The following is a 24,452-nucleotide window of genomic DNA, read 5'->3' as shown; positions in this document are numbered from 1 at the left end:
TGTGCGTATGTGTGTGTGTTTTCCTGTCATTTAAGGCAGGAAGGAGAGAGGACATTTTATGCTTAGGCTGCCTTCTTGAACAGTTCTATGCTTTCCTTTATTCTAGATTTCCTTCCCTATCCCTATTCTAAAACAGTCCCTTCCTTTCCTTCCAGCTTAGTTGATCTGGATGTTGAAGGTGCTGTGAGAGAGATGGTACAGAACAGTCTGTGAATATGTTTAGTCAGCATGCACCCATTGAAGAGCTACTTTGGTTTCCATTTCTTTATGGCCCAAAAGTTGATTTCAGACTGAAATGCTACAGCTTGAGTTCCACTAGCATGTATTACTCGTAATAGCTTGCAGAGCTCAGTGTTATCATCTTACCATCCCATTTCCATAAAGGTCTGTTTAATGTGTAAACAGTCCATTTTAGACAGCACTACTAGTAACATCACAATATTGTTATTCTTCTGGGTGACTTATTGGCAATACATATATCCTAGTTTCTTCCATGGGAGAAACATGTTTATAAGCCACTAACTAGACTATTGGCAAAGTCTGGCACAAACTAGCTGCAATACAACTCTTACCAAGTTTTGGACATTAAAAGTAGCATTTAGAATGTACTATTTTTTGAATTATTATTATTTTTCGGGAGAGAGAGAGAGTGCATGCATGAGTGGGGGGAAGGGGCACAGAGAGAGAGGATCTTAAGTAGGCTCCACGCTCAGTGTGGAGCCCCACATGGGGCTCGATCCCATAACCCTGAGATCATGACCTAAGCTAAAATCAAAAGTCGGACACTTAACCAACTGAGCCACCCAGGTGCCCCTAGAATGTACTATTTTTAAAGATTTTATTTATTTATTTAACAGAGAGAGACACAGCGAGAGAGGGAACACAAGCAGGGGGAGTGGGAGAGGGAGAAGCAGGCTCCCGGCAGAGCAGGGAGCCTGATGTGGGACTCGATCCCAGGACCCTGGGATCATGACCTGAGCCAAAGGCAGTCGCTCAACCGACTGAGCCACCCAGGCGCCCTAGAATGTACTATTTTTAAAGTCAGAACCCACCCCCCACCCCCATATTCTTAAAGGACTAGCATTCGATGTGCTCTCTTATTTTATTTAAAACATTCTTACCGCATTTTCTATGTTTTATCTTTTCATGCCAGGTACAGAGTTTATTTTCATTTATAGATCATCAAATTCCAACTGTAGGATTTCAGACTAAAAAGGGCTTTAGAGTTAATTGGGTTAGGCTCATCATATGTTTGAGAGGTTTTGTGACTTGCTCGAGTTTGTATATTGACTGTGGCAAAGCTGGCATCAGAATGTGGGTTGCTTGACTCCAGCACACTATTTGCAGGTAAGTTGACACTTACAAAATATTTAAAAAACCCCATCTCATCCTCAAATTACTTAAAAAACCCAGGAAAGACCAGATGGCGAGAGTGAATAATCTCAATTTTCATAGGAGGGAACACTGAAGGGGAAGGATGAATTAATGACTTGCTTAAAATTATCCACATCAGGAGTTGTCAGAGGAAAAAATTAAGAGTCTTTGCTACTAGGCCCGTGTATCTAACAGCCTCTCCATCTTATCACACAAGGCCACTTCCTGAAAGGGCAGAGGTGCCTTCTCAAGGAACTGTCTCATGGTTTAATCCCAATAGGAACCCAAAATGTAGGTTCATTGTTAAATTGTTAACATATCAAGTGTCTTCTTGATTTGTGGTGACCTTAAGAAAAAAGCTCAGCAAAGTCAGAGCCAGTTTATCCATTGTAAATCAGAGAATGATTCACCTATTATTCCAGATAAAGTAAAAGGATGAATCACAGTGTTGCCTTAAATTCCTTCCAGCTCTTTGTTTATTGTTTCCTCTTATATGGAATTCCATTTATTCATTAATCTATCCCTAGCTGCTAACAAATGGGCCATATACCAGGCCCTCAAGTAAACATTTAGTACTAGGCCTTTGTGCTCTGTGTAGGATTTCTAGAGCCCTCTTTCTACCTCTAAGTTATGAATAGTTCTTTAGACTCTAAGGAGTTGGCAAATTCTTTTCGACTCTAAGAGTCTAAAAGTCTGCAAACTAAGGCTGGTGGACCAGCCACATGTTTTTGTAAATAAAAACTTTTATTTGAACACAGTTGGGCCCATTCATTTGTATATTATCTATGGCTGCTTTCCCTACAGGGCAGAGCTGAACAGAAATGACAGTGACTGAATGGCCTGCAAAGCTAAGACATTTACTCTCTGGCCCTTTGCAGAAAAAGTTTGCCAATCCTTGCATTTAAAATCTATTTATTCCCTTCTATGGTCAACCTGGAGTTGAGCCAGTGTCTAGCTAAACAACAAATGCGCCATGGCAAATGTCCATAGATCAGCAAAGTGCTAACCTAGTCATGGAGGTCTAATTTAGTGTTACAGATTCATAGGCTTAGCTACTACGTAAATCAGCAAGCTAAGTAATAATGATTTCTATTTGCATGACACTTTCTAGGTTATGAAATAGTTTACATGTGTTATCTCATTTGATATTTCCAGTAACCTTAGAAAGTAGGCAGGAAACAGATTCTGAGACATCGCATATCCTAGAGTTGAACTCAGACTCAAGCATTTTTAGCAGCTAAAATGATTCCTTTATCTCTGGAAAACATTTCCTTCAGGAAAAACAAAAAGCCGGAAGGAATTATTAACATTTATCATCTTATAATGCACTGTTCTAAAATAATGTATTGGTAGATGATTTGCAATTAATTATACTTTGTAATAACATGTACTGTCTTCCTAATTTGTGGTTTTATGTTAATAAGATGATAAAAATAACATAAGCATTTAATCTAAGGGTTTAAAAAGTCAAAATAAATATAAGCCTAACTGAGTTATAAGTGAAAAATACAATCTTAAATTTTTGAAATCTTAGAACCTGCAAGATAAGTCAGTTATCTGGCTTCCTTGGATTAACAAAATTGAAAAACAATAAACAAAACTCTTGGCGGAGTAGGGTAAATTAAGTCTTAGTGAAAAATCTGAGTATATAGGAAATAATATGAGTACTCTGGGAAAAATAGTGAAATATGGGTTGATATAGTGCTCTCTTGTGGGTCAAATCAGATTGAGATAAATACTTCAGTGAAGGCTACAAACCTGTCGATGATGGTTATGATATATTTTTTGCATTATATAAGAATTGATCTCTGTGTGATCAAACAACTTATGAAGGATTTCTAGTTGGCCAAAATATGGTTGTATCAGTCTTGGAACAGCATTAAAGTCAGTGCAGCATACTGTATGATTCCAACTATATTCCAACTCTGGAAAAGGCAAAACCGTGAAGAGTGAAAAGGTCAATGGTTGCCAGGGTATAGGAGAGGGGAGGGATGAACAGGGAGAGTACAGAGGATTTTTAGGGCAGTGAAACTGCCCTATATGATACTCTAAAAATGGAGACATGTCATTATAAATTTGTCCAAACTTAACACCAACAGCAAACCCTAATACAAACTATGGTCTTTGGGTGATGACGTGTCAACATAGGTTCCTCAGTTGGCACAGATACACCACTCTGGTGAGGAGTGTTGAGAGTGGAAGAGGCTATATTTGTGTGGGGGCAGGGAGTACATGGGAAATCTCTATACCTTCCATTCAATTTTGCTGTGAAGCTAAAATTTTTCTAATAAAGGCTATTAAGAAAAATTAGTACTGGGATGGCTGGGTGGCTCAGTCAGTTGAGCATCTGACTCTTGATTTCAGCTCAGGTCATGATCTCAGGGTTGTGGAATCAAGCCCCACATCAGGCTCCATGCTGGGTATGGAGCCTGCTTGAGGTTCTCCCTCTCCCCTTCCCCTCCACCCCCCAAATTTAGTACAGTGGGCTAGCAAATGTCACATTCTGTATCTTCCTCAGAAGCTTTATACATGTGTATTAAATATGTTTGGTTTTGGTTTTTGTTTTTTTGGCATACTGTGGTATGCATACAAGAAAAACAAAGGCCTAGAATCCTTTCAGGGTAATGGATCCAGAGGAAAATGAACTTACTTCACACCCGGATTGAGTTTCCCATGAACATGACTCTTTCTCCTGAGGGAGAACACCTCTTTGGAAAGCGTGGTCTCCCAGGCATGTTGGACACAAGGAAGACTCAAAATCTGGCTCTCCTGGAGGGATGTGCATGACTGAGGGGCCTGTATACTTCAGGCTGGGACTCTGATGCTTGTCCACACTGACCATTGGGCTTTTGATCCATCTTCGTACCTACAACATACAAAGGAGAAAATACATTTTACCTCCTGTGATGTTTAATGGAACTCCAGTGGGAAACTTGGTGGATGGATACTCATAAAGGGAGAACTCAGTCTCATGACTTCTCCATCTTTCAAGTCTTAATACAATCCAAATGGGTCAATTAGGACCAATCGCTTTTTAGGCATGTGTGGGTTTTGGCTGGTCATTTCATCTCGCCAAGTCTGTCTCCCTGTCTGGGAATGATTGGGATAATAATATTTCCTCCCAGGTTGTCATGAAGATTTTACAATGTTTTTAAATGCCCAATTGTTTTGCCTGGCACATAGTGTTCAGTAGATGGTGACTATTTTACTTTTACTCTTACTATTACGATTGTGCTGACAGAATGATTCACAAATGTCTTAGACGAATTGCTAGTTATTCTTACTGGAGGAAACACTAACCTACGATTGCTAGCTTAGGACCCAATTGCTGCTAAATGAACTGACATATATTTCACTGTTGCAAAAACTTGATTATAAAAGAAGTTACTTCTGGTTAAGAAATTATCTCAGAGTTGTTTTTAAAATTTAAAAATTCACCACTTGTTTTGTTTACATGTAGAATTCCTGTAAGGCACAGATAATATATAAAGCTTTTCTAATATGAAAAGGGATATTATTTCTATAGCATTTTAAATATAAAAGGCATTGTTGTAAATGTTTGACACCCATTGTCTTGTTTAATCCTCAGAACAATTTTAGTATTACTAATCCCATTTTACAGATGGGAAAACAAAGGCACAGAGAGCTGAAGCAAATTTTCCCAAGACACAGTGCTGGTATTGAGCAGTCACCTTGAATCCAGAATCTATTCCTTTATGAGAATGGACTTTTAACAAGCATCACAGCACTATAAGACTTGTGGTCACTGAATGCTTGAAATGTATCTTGATTTAACGTGTGTCTCCATGATCTTTGAAACTCCTGAGGATTTAACCCAATTAGTGAAATCAGCATATACCAAAAGAACAAAGAAATAAAATGACAGTACTGAATTATAGTAATGTTACAATTAAATATTTTAAGAATAGACTGAGAAGAAACTAAAATTGCAATAGCAAAGGAAGACTTGAGCAATTTGATGGAATGTTATGCTATCACTAATAATAAATATGAAGACTCTGGCAATATGGGAAATGCTTAGAACATAATTATATGAAAAAAAAGCCAAATACAGAATTGTTCAATCACTATAATTACAAATGTAAAAATATATGTACTACCTACAGACAAAGCAAGAAAGTAACAGGCAAAATAAAAACTGTTATATTCATTCTTATATTCATTGATTACAGGTGTTTTAGTTTTCCTTCTTTTTACAGTGTAATTTTTCAAAAAATAATTTCTTTTTTTTTTTAAGATTTTATGTATTTATTTGACAGAGTGAGAGATAGTGAGAGCAGGAACGCAAGCAGGGGGAGTGGAAGAGGGAGAAGCAGGCTCCCCGCCTAGCAGGGAGCCAGATGCATCCATCCCAGGACCCATCCCAGGACCCTGGGATTATGACCTGAGCTGAAGGCAGACGCTTAATGACCAAGCCACCCAGGCGCCCCAAGAATAATTTCTTTTAAAGTTTATAAGAATCTCAGTTAAAATCATCATATTTCTTCCTTTGGTTACATATGTGTCTTTTAATTGCTTTATTTATAGGGTACTCTTTTCAGTAGCCATTTAAAATATCTTTTTGAGTTTACCATCCAAATGTTAATATTTGGGAGGTATCCTTCAGTATTTCTTGCACTCCAGGGTACCATTAACATATTAGTAGGTATATTCAAAGTGTTTATTTGATTCATTAATGAAAGTCTAAATGAAACTCTACAAGTTTGAGACTACAATAGAATCTCTTTTCCTGATGTTAAGACCAAATGTGTGTTGTTTTTTTTTAAGATTTATTTATTTATTTATTTGACTGAGAGAGACACAGCGAGAGAGGGAACACAAGCAGGGGGAGTGGGAGAGGGAGAAGCAGGCTTCCCATGGAGCAGGGAGCCTGATGTGGGGCTCGATCCCAGGACCCTGGGATCATGACCTGAGCCGAAGGCAGGTGCCCAACGACTGAGCCACCCAGGCGCCCCAAGACTAAATGTGTTTTTGATCAATCTAAAAAGTACTAAATTTCATTAGAGATGGAAAATGTTTTTTATTACTCTTATTCAGAAGGTTTTGAGCTTGAAGTCTGGTGACCATTCTTGATTAGTTGCCAACCTTGTATTTTAAATTCAATCTTTTATTCTGGCTTACTTTCAATGTCTCTTTTGCCAAGTAGATTTAACTTTGGGGTTTCTACGAATGGAATTTGAAAAAGATTTATCTTCAAATGAATTTATATGGCCTGACTGATTAAGAATTTTGGTATTTTGAAATGTAAATCTTAAATTTATGGACCACGTTATTTAGAGTAAATCTTATGCAATACTGTCTTACCATTATTCAATTTATAATGGAAGAATGTCCATGTGACTGAACCTAAGTTTTCATTATGTTATAGAAAAAACAAACTGGTTTTACCAAAGGATGAGAATTTAGAGACATTATATCTCAATTCAAAGTATACATTGATCTATAAACTTAAGTGATCTGTTGTATATTAGAAATCACTGGGACTAAGAATCACATACAGGATTGTCATTTCATTTGATGCCCAGCTAAGAATTACCCAAAATAGTTCAGATGACCTTGAGCATATGCTGTCAAATAACCAATAGATGTCTTTATAGAATTTCAGAGTTGGAAGAGACCCAAAGATACTAGTAATTTGCCCAAAGACACACTGTAAATTATTATGTGGTTAAAACTATACCTAATGGTTTAAGCAATTCATTGAACCAATTTCTACCAGGGTAGAAGCTGTCAAACTCAGTGTCTTCAGAGGCTGTCAGGAACAGGAAATGTGTAAAACCCTAGGACCAGTGTATGAACATAGGGAGCAGTAGGGACTATGGCAAACGGGGAGTGCAATTAAATTTAAAAACAAAACAAAAACACCCCAAGCAAACAAATAAACAAGGCTGTCAAACAAAACCCTAGTCAAATAGACCTCACACCTTTAAGGTCACCACTTGACCCCTGAAGTTATTTCTTTTTTTTTTTTTTAAGATTTTATTTATTTATTTTGAGGGAGAGAGAGAGAGTGCGAGAGAGCGCATGAGCAGGGGGAGGGGCAGAGGCAGAGGGAGGGAGAGAATCTCAAGCAGACTCCTGTGCTGAACACCATGCCCAATGCTGGGCTCCATCCCATAACCAAGAGACCAGGACACAAGCTGAAATCAAGAGTTGGATGCTCAACCAACTGAGTCACCCAGGCGGCACCCCCCTGAAGTTATTCTACCAGGTAGAATTAAGTACGAACTAGAATTCCATGAAGTAGAAATAAAATGATTTGATCTCTTCTAACTTTTTCTTTTCTTTTTTTTTTTTAAGACTTCATTTGAGAGAAAGCGAGAGAGAGAGAGAGAGAGAAGGAGTAGGGGGAGGGGCAGAGGGAGAAACAGACTCCCCGCTGACAGGGAGCCCGATGTGGGACTTGATCCCAGGACCCTGAGACCGTGGCCCGAGCCAAAGACAGACGCTTAACGGACTGAGCCACTCAGGAGCCTCATCTTCTAACTTCTTCAAAAAACAATCTAATGCTCTCAACATTTTAACTTTCATTCATTCATTCATCATTCTTTTTTTTTTCTTTTAAAGATTTCATTTATTTAAAGAGAGAGAAAGAGAGAGAGCCCACACCAGCGCCGGGAGGGGCAGAGGGAGAGGGAGAGAGAGCATCTCCAGCAGACTCTGCGCTCAGCACAGAGCCTGACCCGGGGCTCAATCTCACGACCCTGAGATCATGACCTGAGCTGAAACCATGTGTTGGATGCTTAACCGACTGAGTCACCAGGTGCCCCTCGTTCATCATTCTTTATTGACGACCAACTGTATGTCAGGCATAACCTAGCCATTCTCGAAACCTTCCCTTACGGAGTTTGAGTTATGGCTAAGGGAATAAATTTATTTATTAAGGGCATAAATTATTTATTTAATAAAATGAGTAAGTGAATTATAGTATGTAAGGTAGTAAATGAAGCAGAGAGGATCGATCAGGATCACTGGAGGTGGGAGGGCTCTACCGTAATTTTATGAGAAAGGAAGGCCTCCCTGAGAAGGCAGGCAGCTTTACAGTAAAGACTTCCGAGGTGCTAGGCTTTAGGACATCAAAGTGAGCTATCAGATAGGCACCTGGACCATCAAGTCTGAATTTCAGAGGAAAGATTCAAGCTGCAAACATGGAGACTGGAAACAAACAACCATCTTCCCCTGAAGTCTTCTGGGGGAAAAGACCCAATGACTTGCCTGGAGCTAGGGGTTAAGCTCATATATTTCTGTAAGGTAAGGGGCTTTGAATATTAGAATCTATTATATTTCACTTAAACTTACTGAAACATGTGATTTACTCAAGTCTTCTAAGAGCAGGTATGTGTTTTGTGCCTTAACACATTCCAGGAGGGCGAGGTTTGGGTAGGGGTGCTATTTCCTTAGAAAGCCCCAGGGTTCCGAATAACCTTCAAGAAATTAACCCATTCTGAGTCTTAGGGACATGGTTACATGATATTCTCTCTCTCTCTCTCTCTCTCCAGAGAATGTGGCGAGGGAAATTTAGAAATATTCCATTTTTCCAGAAGCACCAGGGAGAAAGGTGTTACAAAAATAGGTACAGTGATCCGTTTTGTGGGACTATTGCTGTCACTCACGACCTGCTATAGCTCTTGAAATGCTTTATCTCCTTTGGCTGGGTCCTTATTCTGACTTCACCATGTGCCTTCCAGGCTACTCCTTCACAAACTGTGTTGGCTTTGTAGCCTCCCAAGTGGTTTTTACAGGCCCGATTGAGGACTCGGCTTATGATGTTCACTCGATCTCCAGAGTGGCTGGGTGGTGAGTGATCGTGCGGGGCTCTCCCCCAGGCCTCGGCGTCGGGCAAGGTGCCCTCCAAAACCGCGGAGGGGAGCCCCACTGCCTCTGCCCCTCAGGGGGGTGGCGCTCCAACTGGCCTATTGTGTCCCCTCAGGCTCAGCGGGGGGGGGGGGGACGGGGGGAGTAGCTGCCGTGAGGGGCTCTGGGAGCTCCTCAGAGACCAGTCACAATGGCTCTGGGAAGGCGGTGGCAGCTGCGTGTGTGAGACAAGTGAATGCCCGGATGTGAGGCGCAGCCCGGGCTCCTCGGCCCCCTGGGCCCTGGTTTTATCCCGAGCCACGCAGCAACCGTTGGGGGAGAGCCTTGTCAACAGACATAGGCCAGGGTGAGACGTCCTCCTTACCCTGAACGAAGCCAGAATTCCCTCAACTGCCTCCGACTTTTTTTCCGAAGCAATTCTCTCTCGAGACATCGGGGTGAAAGAGTAAGGCCCTGCCATTTAACCGTACAGCTACTCTTACTCAACAGGGTTTACATAAGATCTTAATCCAATCTCTTTGTTAAATCCGGTGTGCCCTGGTTTTATTAATTTCTTTATTTGAAGGAAAAAAAAAAAAAGGTATCCCAAAGCAATAATCCCTCAGACTAGAAAATTGTCAGATGTGATTAAAGAAATTATTAGCCAGCTTCTAGGGATTTTCCATTTGTGGTTTTTTTTCCTATTATGTAATAGTAAACAGATATTACTCTTAATTTAAAATGGTTTAGCTGATTATGATATCAACCGATGCAGAAAACCTATAGGGTGTTCAAGTACTTCTTTGTGATTCTTGTCTCATTGCTTTTGTTTTCTGGGAGTGAAGAGCTGTGCTTTCCTTAAAATCCAAGTGACGTTGACATTGGACACAGCTCTGCAGTTTCCAGGAGGGGCGTGTGTTTTTATCAGAGAAAACTGACTTTGTTCCTATAATGCCACAATTACTTTCAATTTGGATACAGTCAATCGAGTTTTCTATTGGGAATTATTTGGATAATTCAATTGGTTATAAAAAGGGACCTCCATACCTCCTTCTTTTCCAGAAGGTGCCTGCCAGTGGGCTGGTTATGACATTAATGTAAGTCAGGAGAAGACTCCTGGAAGCAAATCCCTCTTATATTGGTGCCTGAGGGGGCTTCACAGCTTGGCTCTTAAAATATAACAGTGAGGGCGCCTGGGTGGCTCAGTCATTAAGTGTCTGCCTTCGGCTCAGGTCATGATCTCAGGGTCCTGGGATCCAGCCCCGCATCGGGCTCCCTGCTCCGCGGGGAGCCTGCTTCTCCCTCTCCCACTCCCCCTGCTTGTGTTCCCTCTCTCGCCGTGTCTCTCTCTGTCAAATAAATAAAATCTTAAAAAATATATATATATAGGTTTCTTTAAAAAAATATATAACAGTGACATAATAAAAGGTCAGTGGTAGGGCGCCTGGGTGGCTCAGTTGATTAAGCGACTGCCTTCGGCTCAGGTCATGATCCTGGAGTCCCTGGATCGAGTCCCGCATCGGGCTCCCTGCTCGGCAGGGAGTCTGCTTCTCCCTCTGACCCTCCCCCCTCTCATGTGCTCTCTCTCATTCTCTCTCAAATAAATAAATAAAATCTTAATTAAAAAAAAAAAAGGTCAGTGGTAATAATCTGATTTATTCACCCGATCTATATGGGTCATCACAGTTTTCTTTCCTGTGAATATCTGTGGTGTTTATTATTTGCTTACATGAAACCTTAGAATTTTTTTTTAAGATTTTATTTGAGAGAGAGAGAGAACAGGGGAGAGAGAGGGAGAGAGAATGGGGGGGCAGAGGGAGGAGACACAGACTCCCTGCTGAGCAGGGAGCCTGATGCAGGGCTTGATCCCAGGACCCCAGGATCATGACCATGACCTGAGCAGAAGGTAGACGCTTAACTGAGTGAGCCACCCAGGCACCCCAAACCTTGGAACTTTTATGCTCATTGGTTGTTATTATGCCTATGTCATCTTTCCAACTGGACCATAAGGGTGAGAACAGCTTCTTAGGCTTTTTTTAATTCTCCAGAGGCTGGCATATGGTCTTACAAATAGTAGGCAATAAAAATAGGAATTGCTTGATTATTTTTGACAACAGTATTCATTTATAGTTCTTAACGTGCTTTGCTACCATCCTCCATTAGGTGATAAATACACTCTATGTAACTGTTTCCCTCACACAGCAGTACCTCCCCAGGCCAAGCTCCCTGAGAAGACTGAGTAGCTTTTGGAATTCCCCATTCTCCTGTGCCATTTGCCCTTGGGATTTCCCAGTCCTCTTCTCTCAGCATTGACCAAAGTACTTACATCCTGTTCTAGATTCTCAGTGTCTAACCTGGTGTTTCCCCAGGCCGTGTCTGGGGGAGGGTGGCCAGGGGGACTGGGAGAAGAGGAAGGAAAGAGAAGACACACATAGTTCCATCCTTCTCCATGACGCTGCTCAAGTGGGCAGCACCCAGGGCTCCCTCTTCTCATACAGCTGCCAGCCGGCCCCCCACCTACCCCAGCAAGTTCTCGGAGAATTCAACACCAAATAAGGCCCTTGCCCTATACTTCCAGCTCCACAAATATAAAATCCCCTTCCTCTTCCTCCCTGTTGAGGCACTCACCAGACCCTACCCCATCAAGTTTTAAATAGAAAAAGCTCAGGAATTCATTGACAGAAAGCTTCCTTTTGAAATAGAAGTAACATTTTTCTCAGTCCCTTAAGATACGGGGCTGATCCTTTTGATTTGAATTGGTCTTCCTTGGATTTAGAATATTAAAAGAAAAAGAAGAAGAAGAAGAAAAAAGAAGAAGCAGGAAAAAATTATTTCAGGTAATAAATCTAAGGGACGGTATGTGTTATTTCCCTTGCAAATGAAAATTGAGGCTTGGAATACGGTGATGCTAGGCTGACCCCTGGGGAAGAACCAGCTGTCTGTCCACAGTTCATTCACCAGAGCTCTGGAAACGTCCCCTCCTGGTTCCTCCAAGAAATCCCCTTTTCTAATATTTTTTTTTACCTCTCCCTCTCTTGGCCACTGTCTCTTAGCACATTCAACACATTCTTACAACATCTCTAAAAAAGCTAGGAACTTTTTACCCACAGACTTCCTTGTTCCAGAAACTCTTTCACCACCACCTGAACTCCTTTCCTTCTTAGCCACACTTTGTGAAGAAAGCCACCTCACATTACTCCTCAGCCCATTGCAGCGTATTCCGTAAACAATATTTATGGACCACCTAATATTTGCAGGGACTGAAGTGAAGAACATGACAAAGAGACTCACCCCACTGAAACAAGTTTTCAACAAGACGCCAATAAACCTCATTGCCAGATCCAACAGACACTTTTCAGGACCTCCCTGGCTTGCCTACCGTGCAGCATTTAAAGGTTTCCACACCAGCTCAGCTATCTGCTGGGCATTCTGCTGGGTGGTGGGGACACAAAGAAACCCAGTTGCTTGCATGATCTTTGAGCAAGGGTGCTGGCATTTCAGAGACTTACCCAAGAGCTTGTGGCTTATCGTAATGTAGTAAGTGCATAATGTACCGAACAATTGAAAGCATGAGCTTTAGAACAACACTGGTTGGCTGAAAACACCACAACTATTGCTGCACCTTCCCAGGGCAATAATACCTACCTCGTCAGGGTTTTGTGAAGATGAAATGAAATGATACAAGTAAGCCCAGTCCCTGGCACTGGGTGAATATTTGGTTAATATTTGCTATATGCTCCATGTAATGAGAGAGCTTTATACAAAATGCCATGTGAGAAAAAGATGGGGGGGGTGGGGTGCGTATTTGGCCCAGTTGGGAGAAATCAAGGAAAGCTGTCTGGAGGAAGTAAGGTTAAACTGAGTCTTGAAGGTTGAGCTCAAGGAAGCCAGGTGAATTAAAATGGAAAAGCTATTTCCAGCAGAGAGGATGACAGAAGCCAAAATATGGAGGCAAGGATCTACATGGGATGTGTAGAAAATGAGCCCAAAGAGGAGAGGCAGGAACTGAAGCTGGTCAGAAAGATTGAGACATGGAGCTATAAGTGGTCCCTGAAGTGTTGTAAGCAGGAGAGTGGGATTGTCAAATGCGTCTTCAATTCGGTGTGAGGGATGGATATAAGATGGTCAAGAACACAAGTAGCTAGATGAGTCAGGAGTTGGTTACAAAAGAAATGATGAAGGCCAAGCCAGAATAGTAGCAGTGCGAATGGAGAGGAGAGATGAATCATCAGATTTATCTATCATTAATTCTCAAGTCTATATCCTTTTTCTGGATTCCGAAAGCCACCTCCTAAATGGCCTTGCCCCTTAAATCTATTCTTACTGGAACCACAGCATCTTTCTAAAGGCAAAAGTTGATCTCGTCTCTGCTTTAAATTGTTCAGTGATTCCCCATCACCAGCAGCAGTGACTTTCAAACCTGTTTGGTCAAGACTGATGTACCATAAGAAATCCCTGTACTCATATACATTTGTAATAAATATAGAGATATATGCAACTGAGACAACTGGTACCACCCCCAAATTTACCCTTTTTGCAGGAAATGCACTCACATTTTCTCTTCTAGTCTAGTCCTTCAGAATGTTGATTACAACCCACTGAGTTGATTTCATGACCCACTAATAAGTGCCACACAAATAGAAGAACATCTAAATGGTAAAATCTACATTCCTTGGCCTTGGATACCAAGTCCCCTAGGGTCTGAATTATCTCCCACTGTGTCCTCCGTGCATCCAGACCTTCCTCCATATCGTTTGATTTGTGGTTGTCTTTAAGACTGCTCTCCTAAGTCTGATTGTGTACAGACTCTTTCCTCTGACCCACCTTCTCCCTCTGGGTAGTCCTGCTAAGAGTCACATACTTGGGACACTCTCCCATCATCTGACTTCTCACTGCTTCTTGATCCATTTTGGTATTTATTTGTTTAAATGGGAAGACACACACTTTTACTCTGCTTTACTTATCTTTTTCCCCTATTAGAATGTGTGTTTCACAACGACCAAGACATTATTTTCTCTCCTATATTCATTAATAGGACATTCACGATGTTTATTTTGTGTGTTCCCTCTTCCTAGCCTATCCCCTCCGCACTTCCTATCTGTCTTCACTCTGAGTTGAAGCTCCCATGGAAAGAGGCTCACTACTACATCCCCAGAGTTTAGCACAGCTCCCAGCATATGGTAAGTGATGAAAAAATATTTGTTGATTGCTTTAAAGCCAGGTACTATTCAAGGCACAGGACATAAAAAATAAGAATCAACCAGGGAATCAACAGTTGTAAAACAGTGTTAAAGTTAGTGTGAGTTCATCATTGGGACAAGCAGGATAAGACTGTGATGGGGATGGGTTTGGGATAGAGAGAATGGCGGCTTGTAAAAGGCTGTTAAAATTTTTAAATTTTATTTTCAAGCTCTGGGTGACCTGGATAAGGGCCAGGGGAAGCTGAATGGAGCATGAAAAGAGTCAGGGCTCAGAGGTCTGGGTTCGGGTAGGATGAATAGGAGGTCACTGGGCAGACCCAAGAGGGTGCCCTGGGAGGGGGTTATCCCCGTATATAATACAGAGTGGAAGCACCATTCTGTATCCCTGTTGGAGCTCTATGGTGTTGTCCTTCAAAGACCATCTCTTTCCTTTCTTCCATTCTCCCCACTCCATCCCCCTCAATCTAATCTAGAGGTTTATTATTTCATAGAGCTCTTAGACTCCTTCATACTCTGGGTATATTATGAATTTAACATACTTTTATGGTTAAGGGTAGGGTCAGGTGTGGCACATGAAAGGTCATTAAACGGCAAGTATAATATTGTTTTCATGTTATTCTGAGGTTGAGCAGTTTACAAGTAATTTGGATTTCCCCAGAATTTACCAAACAGAAATACATTTAAAATATAAAAATGATTTTCTATAGGAATGAACAATGAATTAGATTAAGAGAATTGGATTCTAGTTCTTGCTTTGTGACTACCTTGAGGAAGTTACCAAACCACTGAACTTTACTGCCTTCAGCTGTAAAATGCAGGCTGGGAGCAGGAAAGTTTGCAGTCCTTTCTAACCATGTCACAGGTTCAAGGCTGTTTACTCACTGGAGTTCTGCTAACGTGAGGTGGAGCCCCTGATGCTATGGTGTGCAGCACTCAGCAGGTTTGTTGAATGAACAAATGATCAAGTAACATTGCTTTAACCATGACATTTTCTTCCTCCTTGGCATTCCTATCACTTTCTCCTGTAACTTTGTATTCCCTCCATTAGAGAAACTGAAAAAACCCATGAGGTTTTTAAAATAATCTTACCGTCTTAAGGGCAGTTGCTAGAAAATCCATTTAAATTGCAATAATAAAGACTGAATCAAGCCTCATTATTTGAACTGTGTACATTACTTAATTAAATTTGAAGTGCTAAATGAGAAGAGAGATGGTTCACAACATCCAAAATGGGGACTCATTATTACTCCCTGCTCTTTCTGTTCCTTTGTTGAGTCCCCTTATAAGAGAAGCTCAGGGCACACTCAGTTTCTTTTTTATGCAAAAACAATTTTCCTCTAAATGATGCTTATGCTGTCTTGGTAATGGTTTCTATTTTGGTATTCTATTTTTTTTCTCACTTCATGTTTTATAAAGAAAATGGTAAGATTCCATTGCTCTCTGAAAACAAGAAGAGAGCCAGCTAATAAATAGATATTTACTAAGGACCTACTATGTCCAAAAATTGTGTGAGGTCTTGAAAAAGTGGAGAATGAATTGCAGATGTTTGACGATCCTATGGAAATTGATAAAACTCGGAAACTTACTGTGACCTCAGGACAACTGAGAGAGAGGAAAATCATTGTGAGTATGAGTTTGTGTAAATGGAGAAGGAAAAAAAAGATATTTTTCAAGACAGATGCATTTTTGTGGCATAGTAGTAATAAGACTAGTGATAGAGCTAAAGGGTCAGAATCAAAGAAAAATCCCAGCAACATTGTCCCCAGTGATCCCACTCCCTCTTGAAACGGTGTCATCTGTTGATGGATATCAATACTGAGCAGCGTGAGCTAACTTGTTAAAGAAAAAAAAAAAATGAAGGGGTGCCTGAATGGCTCAGTAGGCTGCCTTTGGCTCAGGTCATGATCCCAGGGTCCTGGGATTGAGCCCCGCATTGGGCTCCCTGCTGCGCAAAGAGCTTGCTTCTCCCTCTCCCTCTGCTGCTCCCCCTGCTTGTGCTCTCTCTCTCTCTCTCAAATAAATAAATAAAATCTTGGGGGGAAAAAAAGAAAAAAAAAGGAAATGTAATGTATAATCCAGAAATATGCACTTAATGCATTGCATTACTATCGTCCTCATTAAACCCCAAAAGGAAAGAGAAAACCCTCAGCTTTGTGGGGAGGGCTTCATAGATGGCATTTTACATGTTCATAAACATTTACATGGTTGATAGAAACTTCTGATCATCGTGCTGTGCCAGTCTTTTGCTACAAAACCAACACTCAAGCAAGTCAGGTATTGAGGTTATATACTACCTCTCCACCTCTACTTTATTTGGGAACTAATCATTTCAAAGATTATGATTTGGAGGAACTGCCAAGGACAGTTTATGGATGTCTGAACAGGACAGATTTGTGATTCAGGCAGTCAGTGATAAAATCCCATGGCCCTGGCCATGGTGATTGGTCCAAGGGTTGGCATGTGACCCAAACAGAGCCAATCAGAATCCTCCTCCACAATATTTTTTTTCATACTGAAGCTAGGAGGTAGAGTTTTCTCTTTCCTTTTGGATTGCAAGCTCTAGGGATGCTCCCTGAGGAAGTACCAGCAGCATATCTCTTGTCGGATGGAGAGAACAGCCTGAGATGATAGTCTACCTGGTGATAGGTGGAGACACACCGCACCCAGATTCCAGCAAGTGTGCATTTTTTAATGCAGACCACAGTGGAGTTAGACACAAAGAATGCAATTACACAGGAAGAGAAAGTTGCTTTTAGGTAGATATAACAATTCAAAATATTTCACAAGCTGAATAGCCGGGGCAGATGCTGGTTGTAGGACCCAGGCAGCTCCTGTAAGGCCTCTACTGTCCCAAGCTTCACCTCTTTGCTGGCTGGCTTGTGGGGAGTTCTTGAAAAGTCCTGGGCCTGGAGGGAACAGCTGGGTTGGTTGGAGGGAGGGGACACCCAGAGGGCACTGGACAGTGGCTATTTATGAACCCTTATAGAAACATTTCAATATTTCGAGACGCCTGGGTGGCTCAGTCGGTTAAGCGTCTACCTTCAGCTCAGGTCATGATCCCAGGGTCCTGGGATCGAGTCCCACATCGGGGGGACTTGCTGAGCAAGCTTCTCCCTCTGCCTGCCTCTGTCTCTCTCTCTCTCTCTGATAAATAAATAAAATCTTAAAAAAAAAAAAAGAAACATTTCAGTATTTCAAAATCAGTATGGCTTACTGTGCATTCCAACTGAATGTCAGCCCTGGTTTGGGACAAGAGGAGTTGGTATTAGGCTGCTTTTTGTGGAAATGGCAGAGTAGACTGTGAGATAGATTGCACATGGCTATAAAAACTATCAAATTGCTTGAACTCAAACTGTTCTTACAGTTTTGGATCCTGTGGTCTCCATTTACATCTTAAATTGTTGATGACCAAGATTTCATTTCTTTCCTCAATCCAGCTGTCCCCAAGCACTCTATCAAGTGCCAGTGCATATAAAAAAAATCATTTGTCCATGCCCAGGGTGAAATAAAAGAAGCAGCTACATTTCATTAAACAACAACAACAACAACAACAACAAAAACAGGGTAAATGTTCTGAGCATAAGGGAAACAAATCCAAACTAATCAAAAAATAGGGAAGAATTTTCCAAAAACATGGAATAAAATTTCTTGAATGGGTGTTAGCGGGTACTTTGGCTGATAAATCCACTAAAACAAAACAAAAACAGAGTATTAATGACAATGAGGGATTTGAACTCCAGGTCTGTCTCTCTCTAGTAAACCAAATATTAAGGAAATGCTGTTGATTGAAAGAAGAACTGGTCAACAGACAACTAGCTCACTAGTACATTTTCTTGCCCCATAGGGAATATTTTTTGGAGCCTAAGAGTCCCAGTCCAAGTGGTCATTAAACACTAGTACAAAGCCTACTCATTTCCTTTCTTTCTTTTGTCCCTTTCCAATCCACCCTACACTTTGCTGCTCCATCCATTTTCCCCAAACCAGGTTTTGATTATGTTACTTCCTTGCTTGGTACCCTCAATGGCTCACTTCAATTGTCTACTGAATATGGGCCAAGCCCCTTTGTGTAGCATTTCCCCTGGACACTCCACATGCTCTGGCCCTAGCACGATTTATATTCCTATTCCCCACAACTCACCTACCTTTGTGACAGATGCCAGCCAAAACAGATTATTTGTTTTTTTCCTAACAAATCCTATGTCTTCTGTCTTTTGAGCTTCATGTGTTCTTGTCAACAGAGATGCATTTTATTCCCTTGTCCATCTCAGTTTTGAGGCCAAATCTTACCCAAATTTGAAATCTTGGCTCTAAAAACGTCCTCACAAATGCTTATTATAACTCCATGAAGTATCTTGCTCCTTGAACCCACATTCAACTTCAAACTTCTCACATGAATCTATCATGTTATATAGCACCATGATTCATGCACTCTTTAATGACTCTGGCCAGTATTTATTTTCATGGATGATTACCATGAGGTATATTCCCCTCCTGGGGTCATGGGAAATACAGAAGAATTTTTTTTTTTTTTGCCATAATGTCATGCTAGAAGGATTAGGAGAAAATAACTCACAACACATACATGAAATAGGAAGTCTTCATCTATACCCTGAGAATTCCCTTTGGGGTTCAGTCGTAAAACTAATTCCTTTGCCACCACTGCTGCTATTCCTTTTTCTCAGGGAGGGTATGAGACCTCAAGGGCTGCAGTAAAATTCCTAACATGTCCTTTGACCAACGCTTTTCATTGCACTTACTTGCTTTTGACATTTATTTGACTTGGGTGGTGGCCAATGATTCACTTATAATTTCATCTCCAGGTGCTTCTTGACTTTCCATCCACTGGTACAAGTTTTGCCTCTCTGATTATATCAGGCTTTAGTATTCTCACTTGTCACCCTTCTTGAAAAATCACTGGTCTCCTTATAGCTGTTGCCTGCTTAGTCACTTTCCCCTGAAAACACACAAAGGCCAGCATGAGAATGTTCGGGGGTAGGAGTTCTTGGACCATTTCACTGGGAAACCTCAACTTGACTTTTCATCACATTCCTCTTTTGGGTGAAAAGTTTCTTCCAGTTTCAAACTTCCAAGTGGCCTTTCCCTGTAGAAAGATGTCTCTATCCTGTAAAGTATACTTCCTATTACCATTTCATTACCTATATCTTATTCATGACTGTCTTGAGAGTCCATAGAAATTCGTAAGTATTTGTTGAATGAATAGATGGGTAAAGGAATGGAGAGATGTCTTATAGTGGTGATTCAGCTTCTTAAGTTGTGCCCCTTACTAGACTGTAAATGCTTTATAGATAAAGATTTCACTTTGGGGATCTTTATGTCACTTATCACCCCAAGCAATGTCTTGCATGGATCAAGGTCAGCAAAGAATTTGTTGTATTAGTAGCTAAGTGAGCTCCTGTCACTCAGTGGGGTCCAAATGAACTAGCAGAGCCAATCTTTGGAGATTGCACAGCTCCACTTTCTGTTCCAATTTCCTCGAATCTAAATCATACCACATTTTTAAGGCCCTGATCCAATGTTTTCATCTACCTACTTATTCATAGTTTTAGCTTTTGTCCACTTCAGTGTTTATCTCAGTATCATAGTATTGTTAGAAGATGTGATTTCAAGTGTTGTTTCTACCACTTATTAGATGAGTGACTTTGGGCAACTAACTTAATCTCTGAGTATTTTCTCATCCATTGAGAGGTAATGATCCTACCTATCGAACAAGTGGTGAGGATTGGAAGATGAGTCGCTGGTAGTAACAGGAAGGCATGTGAGCTCTAAGTATGTAAAATGAATATATGTATACAGGTACACCTCAGAGGTTATGTAGGTCCAGCTCTACACCACAGCAATAAAGGACATGTCGCAATAAAGTGAATCAAATGAATTTTTTTGGTTGACTAATGCATATAAAAGTTATGTTTACCCTACACTATAGCCCAAGTGTGAAGCAGCATTATGTCTAAAAAAATGTATACCTTTTTAAAAGGATACTTTATTGCTAAAACATGCTAACCATTATCTGAGCTTTCAGTCAGTTGTAATCACTGATCACAGATCACCACCGTAAGTATAATGATAATGAAGAAGTTTGAAGTATTGCGAGAATTACCAAAATGTGACACAGAGACACAAAGTGAGTAAATGCTATTGGAAAAATGGTGCTGAAAGACTTGCTCAACAAAGAGCTGCCACCCCACTTCAATTTGTAAAAAATGAGGTATCTGAGAAGTGCAACACAACAGAGCATAATAAAATGAGGAATGCCTGTTATAAGGGTAATTAATTTTGTAATTATTCAGTTTCCTTTTCAAAAATGAAACTGGCTATCGGAAGAGACAAGAAGCTTTTAGTCACTAGGGTTACTTCAGAGAAAGTTGTAGGCACTTGGCAAGTATAGGCAGAGGGAAGTCAAGATCTTTATGATCTTTTTCAGTTCTGACATACTATAATCCCACATAGAACTTGTACACATGCTAATAAAGTTTAACTATGTACTGGAGCTCTTTTGCACTTGAGCCACGACAGGTCAACTCACTAATTATTTTCCTCCTAATTGTGGAATAAGAGACACTAGCTTGTAAGCAGTTCAAGTAGGGAAAACCCCAGGGATTTTAGTTTACTGTAAGCCTTATAGGAATAGTCTAATTTGGTTTTTTTCTGGACTACTTAAATGAGGCTCTATCATTAGAAACTTTGAGGCCAGAACAAGAGAGGTAATACACTGTCCTTTGTCTTGTTAAATCAAACCTGAAGTACTAGTTCTAGACTTGCTCTTTTGATTTTAACAGGGGTATTGACAAACTAGGGAACACCCAAATAAAAGCAGATAGAATGGGGAAAGAGATTATGATGGTCAGTTCTAGGTATCAATTTGGTTACACTATTTTACCTGGTTATTAAATTAAACACTGGTCTATATGTTGCTGTGAAGGAATTCCATAGATGTGATCAAGATCTACAATTGTTTGACTTTAACTGGAAGAGTTTATGTTTGACAATCTGGATTGACCTCATCCAATCAGGTGAAAGGCTTTAAGAACAAAACTGAGGTTTCCTCTAGAAAGAAGAAATTCTGCCCTGAGATTGCCATATCAGCCTCTTGGGCTGCCCTGTACATTTCGGACTTGCCATTCCCACAATCACATGAGCCAAAGCATTGAAATAACTCTCTTTATATATGTCTCTTACTGGTTCTGTTTCTCTGGAGAACCTTGACTGATGTAGAGATCAAATAAGAAAGATGGAAATGAAAACTCAGAAAGGCCATGACAACATTTTCCAGTATTTGAATAGCTATCATGTGAAAGATGAACCAAGGGATGAAGGTGACAGCAGGGCGCATTTGGGCCTGTATGCAAAAGTTCAATGGGGACTTCTTTTAAAGAAGGCAGCTTCCCTTCAGCAGGCACATCAAAGAGAAAATCTGACCAATCTTTCATTCCCTAAAATGAAGTGCCAAAATAATGCATTTTTTAGTATGAGGCATTAAATGAGTCCCTTCCTTATAGCTCTTTTATAGCTCTTTAAAATGTTATTTGCTCTTATAACTGTTCTTCCCAGAACTTCACTGTGGCTCATATAAACAATATTTCCACTTTGTGGATCATTGTAACTAAGCCGGAAGCCCCCAGATGCATATTCATTCACTGAGTGAAGCTGCTCGCATGGTTCTCATTTTGTAGAAGATAAAACTGATGCTTTTTTGAAGTCATCCAACCAGATCAGGATTTGGAGAAGGCTAGCTAGCGAGTTTATAAACTTTGAGCCAGTGGTTTTCTTACCAGGCTAGGTATCGTCTCTCAGTCAAATGGCTTTAGCATTGTCCAATTTCTCAATTTTTTTGTATGCTTTTAGGCAACAAAACAAATTCTATGCTATATAGGCATAGACTCAAGAACTGAGTTCCTAAAAAGGCAAACTTTGAAATGCACAAATGGCATTATCATGTTGTGATGCCTAATGCTACCGTATCCATCTCTCAAAGCTACTGAGTGAATCTTATGGAAATAACTTCAAAGCTAGGAGATGACTTAAAAATCAGCCATTGAAATAGATACTTTAAGTGTACTCACCAACTCTGGATGCCATCATGCACTCACATGCTTATGGAGGGCTTCTCCCTTGAGTTTTACCTTTCCCGGTATACACTTCATGGGATTGCTTGCTATAATGATTTTTTCTACTCTTCAGCAACTTTAGCTGAAATATGGGACCAATATAAAATATAATAACAATATAATAATCATCCCTTGCAACTTGAGATGAATATAATGGATCTCCTCATTTAAAACAAGGTACCTTTTAACTCTAAGTCATTAGTTCTTAAATGGAAATTATGCCTGTTTTAAGTCCCTATGTCTAGTTATCTTGAAGGATATTGTTATGTGTTCTGGTACCAGTTAACATAATCTTGTTTCTGCTTTTTTTATTTCATTAAATTATATACAATTACATTAATTCAGTAGGATGTAGACTTTGAAACGTTTTAAAATGTATTTCTAAAAAGGGAAAGGTATTATTTCATATCAATCTGAAGAGAACTAATGAGTCTTAGTGGAATAGATTTTTCCAGGTCCTAAAATCTCCATGGTATTCTTAATTATTTCCTCTTTCTCATTTTCGTGGAAATGGAGAAATTTTTAACAAACATACTTAAGAATTTCCAAAGCTGGTATGTGGTGAAAAAAATATTTTTTTAGTTATTGATTAGAAGAAAAGTTAATTCATTTGGAATTTAAAGTTAGTCTAAACTTCAAGTTCAATTGATATTAATTTTCTAGTTAACCTAGGTTTTCAGAACTTATTTCAGAATGCTACCTATAATAGCCTGGTAAAAAAAGGCCTATCTCAGAATGGTGATTAAATGATCAATTTAGGTTACAGAATATAAATAGGCAAGCAGAAAAATATTAACTTCTTTCAAAAGTACACCAAAGACAATTTTCACAGAATTCCTTGATTTTGTCTCAACGACTAGAAGATTTCTGAGGGGAAAAAAAAAAATAGCAATGGTCTTGTTTCTTTTCACAGATCAGTCATTGGAACTGGGGTCACTTGGGTTGCCCCTAGATAAAACTGTGAGGAGGTGATTTGTCTTGGACACACGGGTAGATATCTGTGATAGCACCTAGGCTTGCCCAAGGCCCAGCCAAGCCATCAGACTCCACCCCACCACCTGGAGCTCAAGTTTCAACCAGAACAATGCCCTGCTAACACCCCTAGGAGGGCCATCACTGGAAGAGGGCTCGGGGCCATGTGTACGGGAAACCTCAGGTGGGAGCAAGGAGCATGTTCTAAAGGGGATGTGATCTCCAGGAGGGCAGTACTCTGGTGGGTATGGGACTGGGCTCCATAAACTTTTCTTCCAGCAAGGGCAGAAGGCCAATGGTAGAAGCATTACATAAATGGGGCCCAGAGGGGCTCTCTTGCCCCTGTTCTAGGGTCAAAACCATTGCCAGAGCTCCCTCCCACCTCATAGGGGGCCTTCCACTAGGCAGTGGTTCTCAAACTTAAGCTTGCATCAGAATCACATGGAGGGCTTGTTAAAACATAGATTTCTGGACCCCATCTCCCGAGTTTCTGATTCAGTAGTTCTAGGATGGGGACCAGGATTTGCTTTTCTATCAAGTACCGAGGTGAATCTGATGTTGCTATTCCACGGACCCCACTTGGAGAACCACTGCTCCAGGACTTGCATGGTTCTTGCTTTTCCCCCTCAGTGTCCTTCCCCTCTTCCTTCAAGTCAAGGAGGGGTTTTTGAAGCCCTGATATCCTCACAAGGAAAACATATTTTATGTCTTTCCCAAACGGCCAGGTTGTTAGCATTTTCTAACGTGGCTATTTACTAATCTGATTCACTCATCTGAATGTGCCCCAGCCCTCAAGGAGCCTTTTGGTGCAATCGAGGTCAGGTTAAAGGTAGTAGCCAAATGACATCTCAGTTGCAGTCTCCCCTCAGAGTGTCCCTAGAAATAGATCCAGTTGTGTGTGTGTGCTCTTTAGCCTTATCTGGGCCTCCAGCCTACTTCTATTTTCCTGGCTCTGCATAGCCAC

At 40.6% G+C, this 24,452-nt stretch overlaps 1 protein-coding gene across 1 annotated transcript in view; it reads right to left on the bottom strand.

Moving 5' to 3' along the window:
• The window catches only part of SGK1 (serum/glucocorticoid regulated kinase 1), a 109,368-nt gene that overhangs the window by 62,357 nt on the left and 22,559 nt on the right, over window positions 1-24,452 (bottom strand). The window contains exon 2 of the mRNA XM_044917491.1: window positions 4,025-4,240. Coding sequence (XP_044773426.1) covers window positions 4,025-4,240 — 216 coding nt within the window. The remainder of the gene's footprint in view (window positions 1-4,024; window positions 4,241-24,452) is intronic.

Source organism: Neomonachus schauinslandi, chromosome 8 (genome assembly GCF_002201575.2).
Source record: "Neomonachus schauinslandi chromosome 8, ASM220157v2, whole genome shotgun sequence".
Taxonomy (NCBI): domain Eukaryota; kingdom Metazoa; phylum Chordata; class Mammalia; order Carnivora; family Phocidae; genus Neomonachus; species Neomonachus schauinslandi.
Note: the sequence above shows the minus strand (reverse complement) of the source record. Positions and strands in the feature narration are given on the sequence as shown.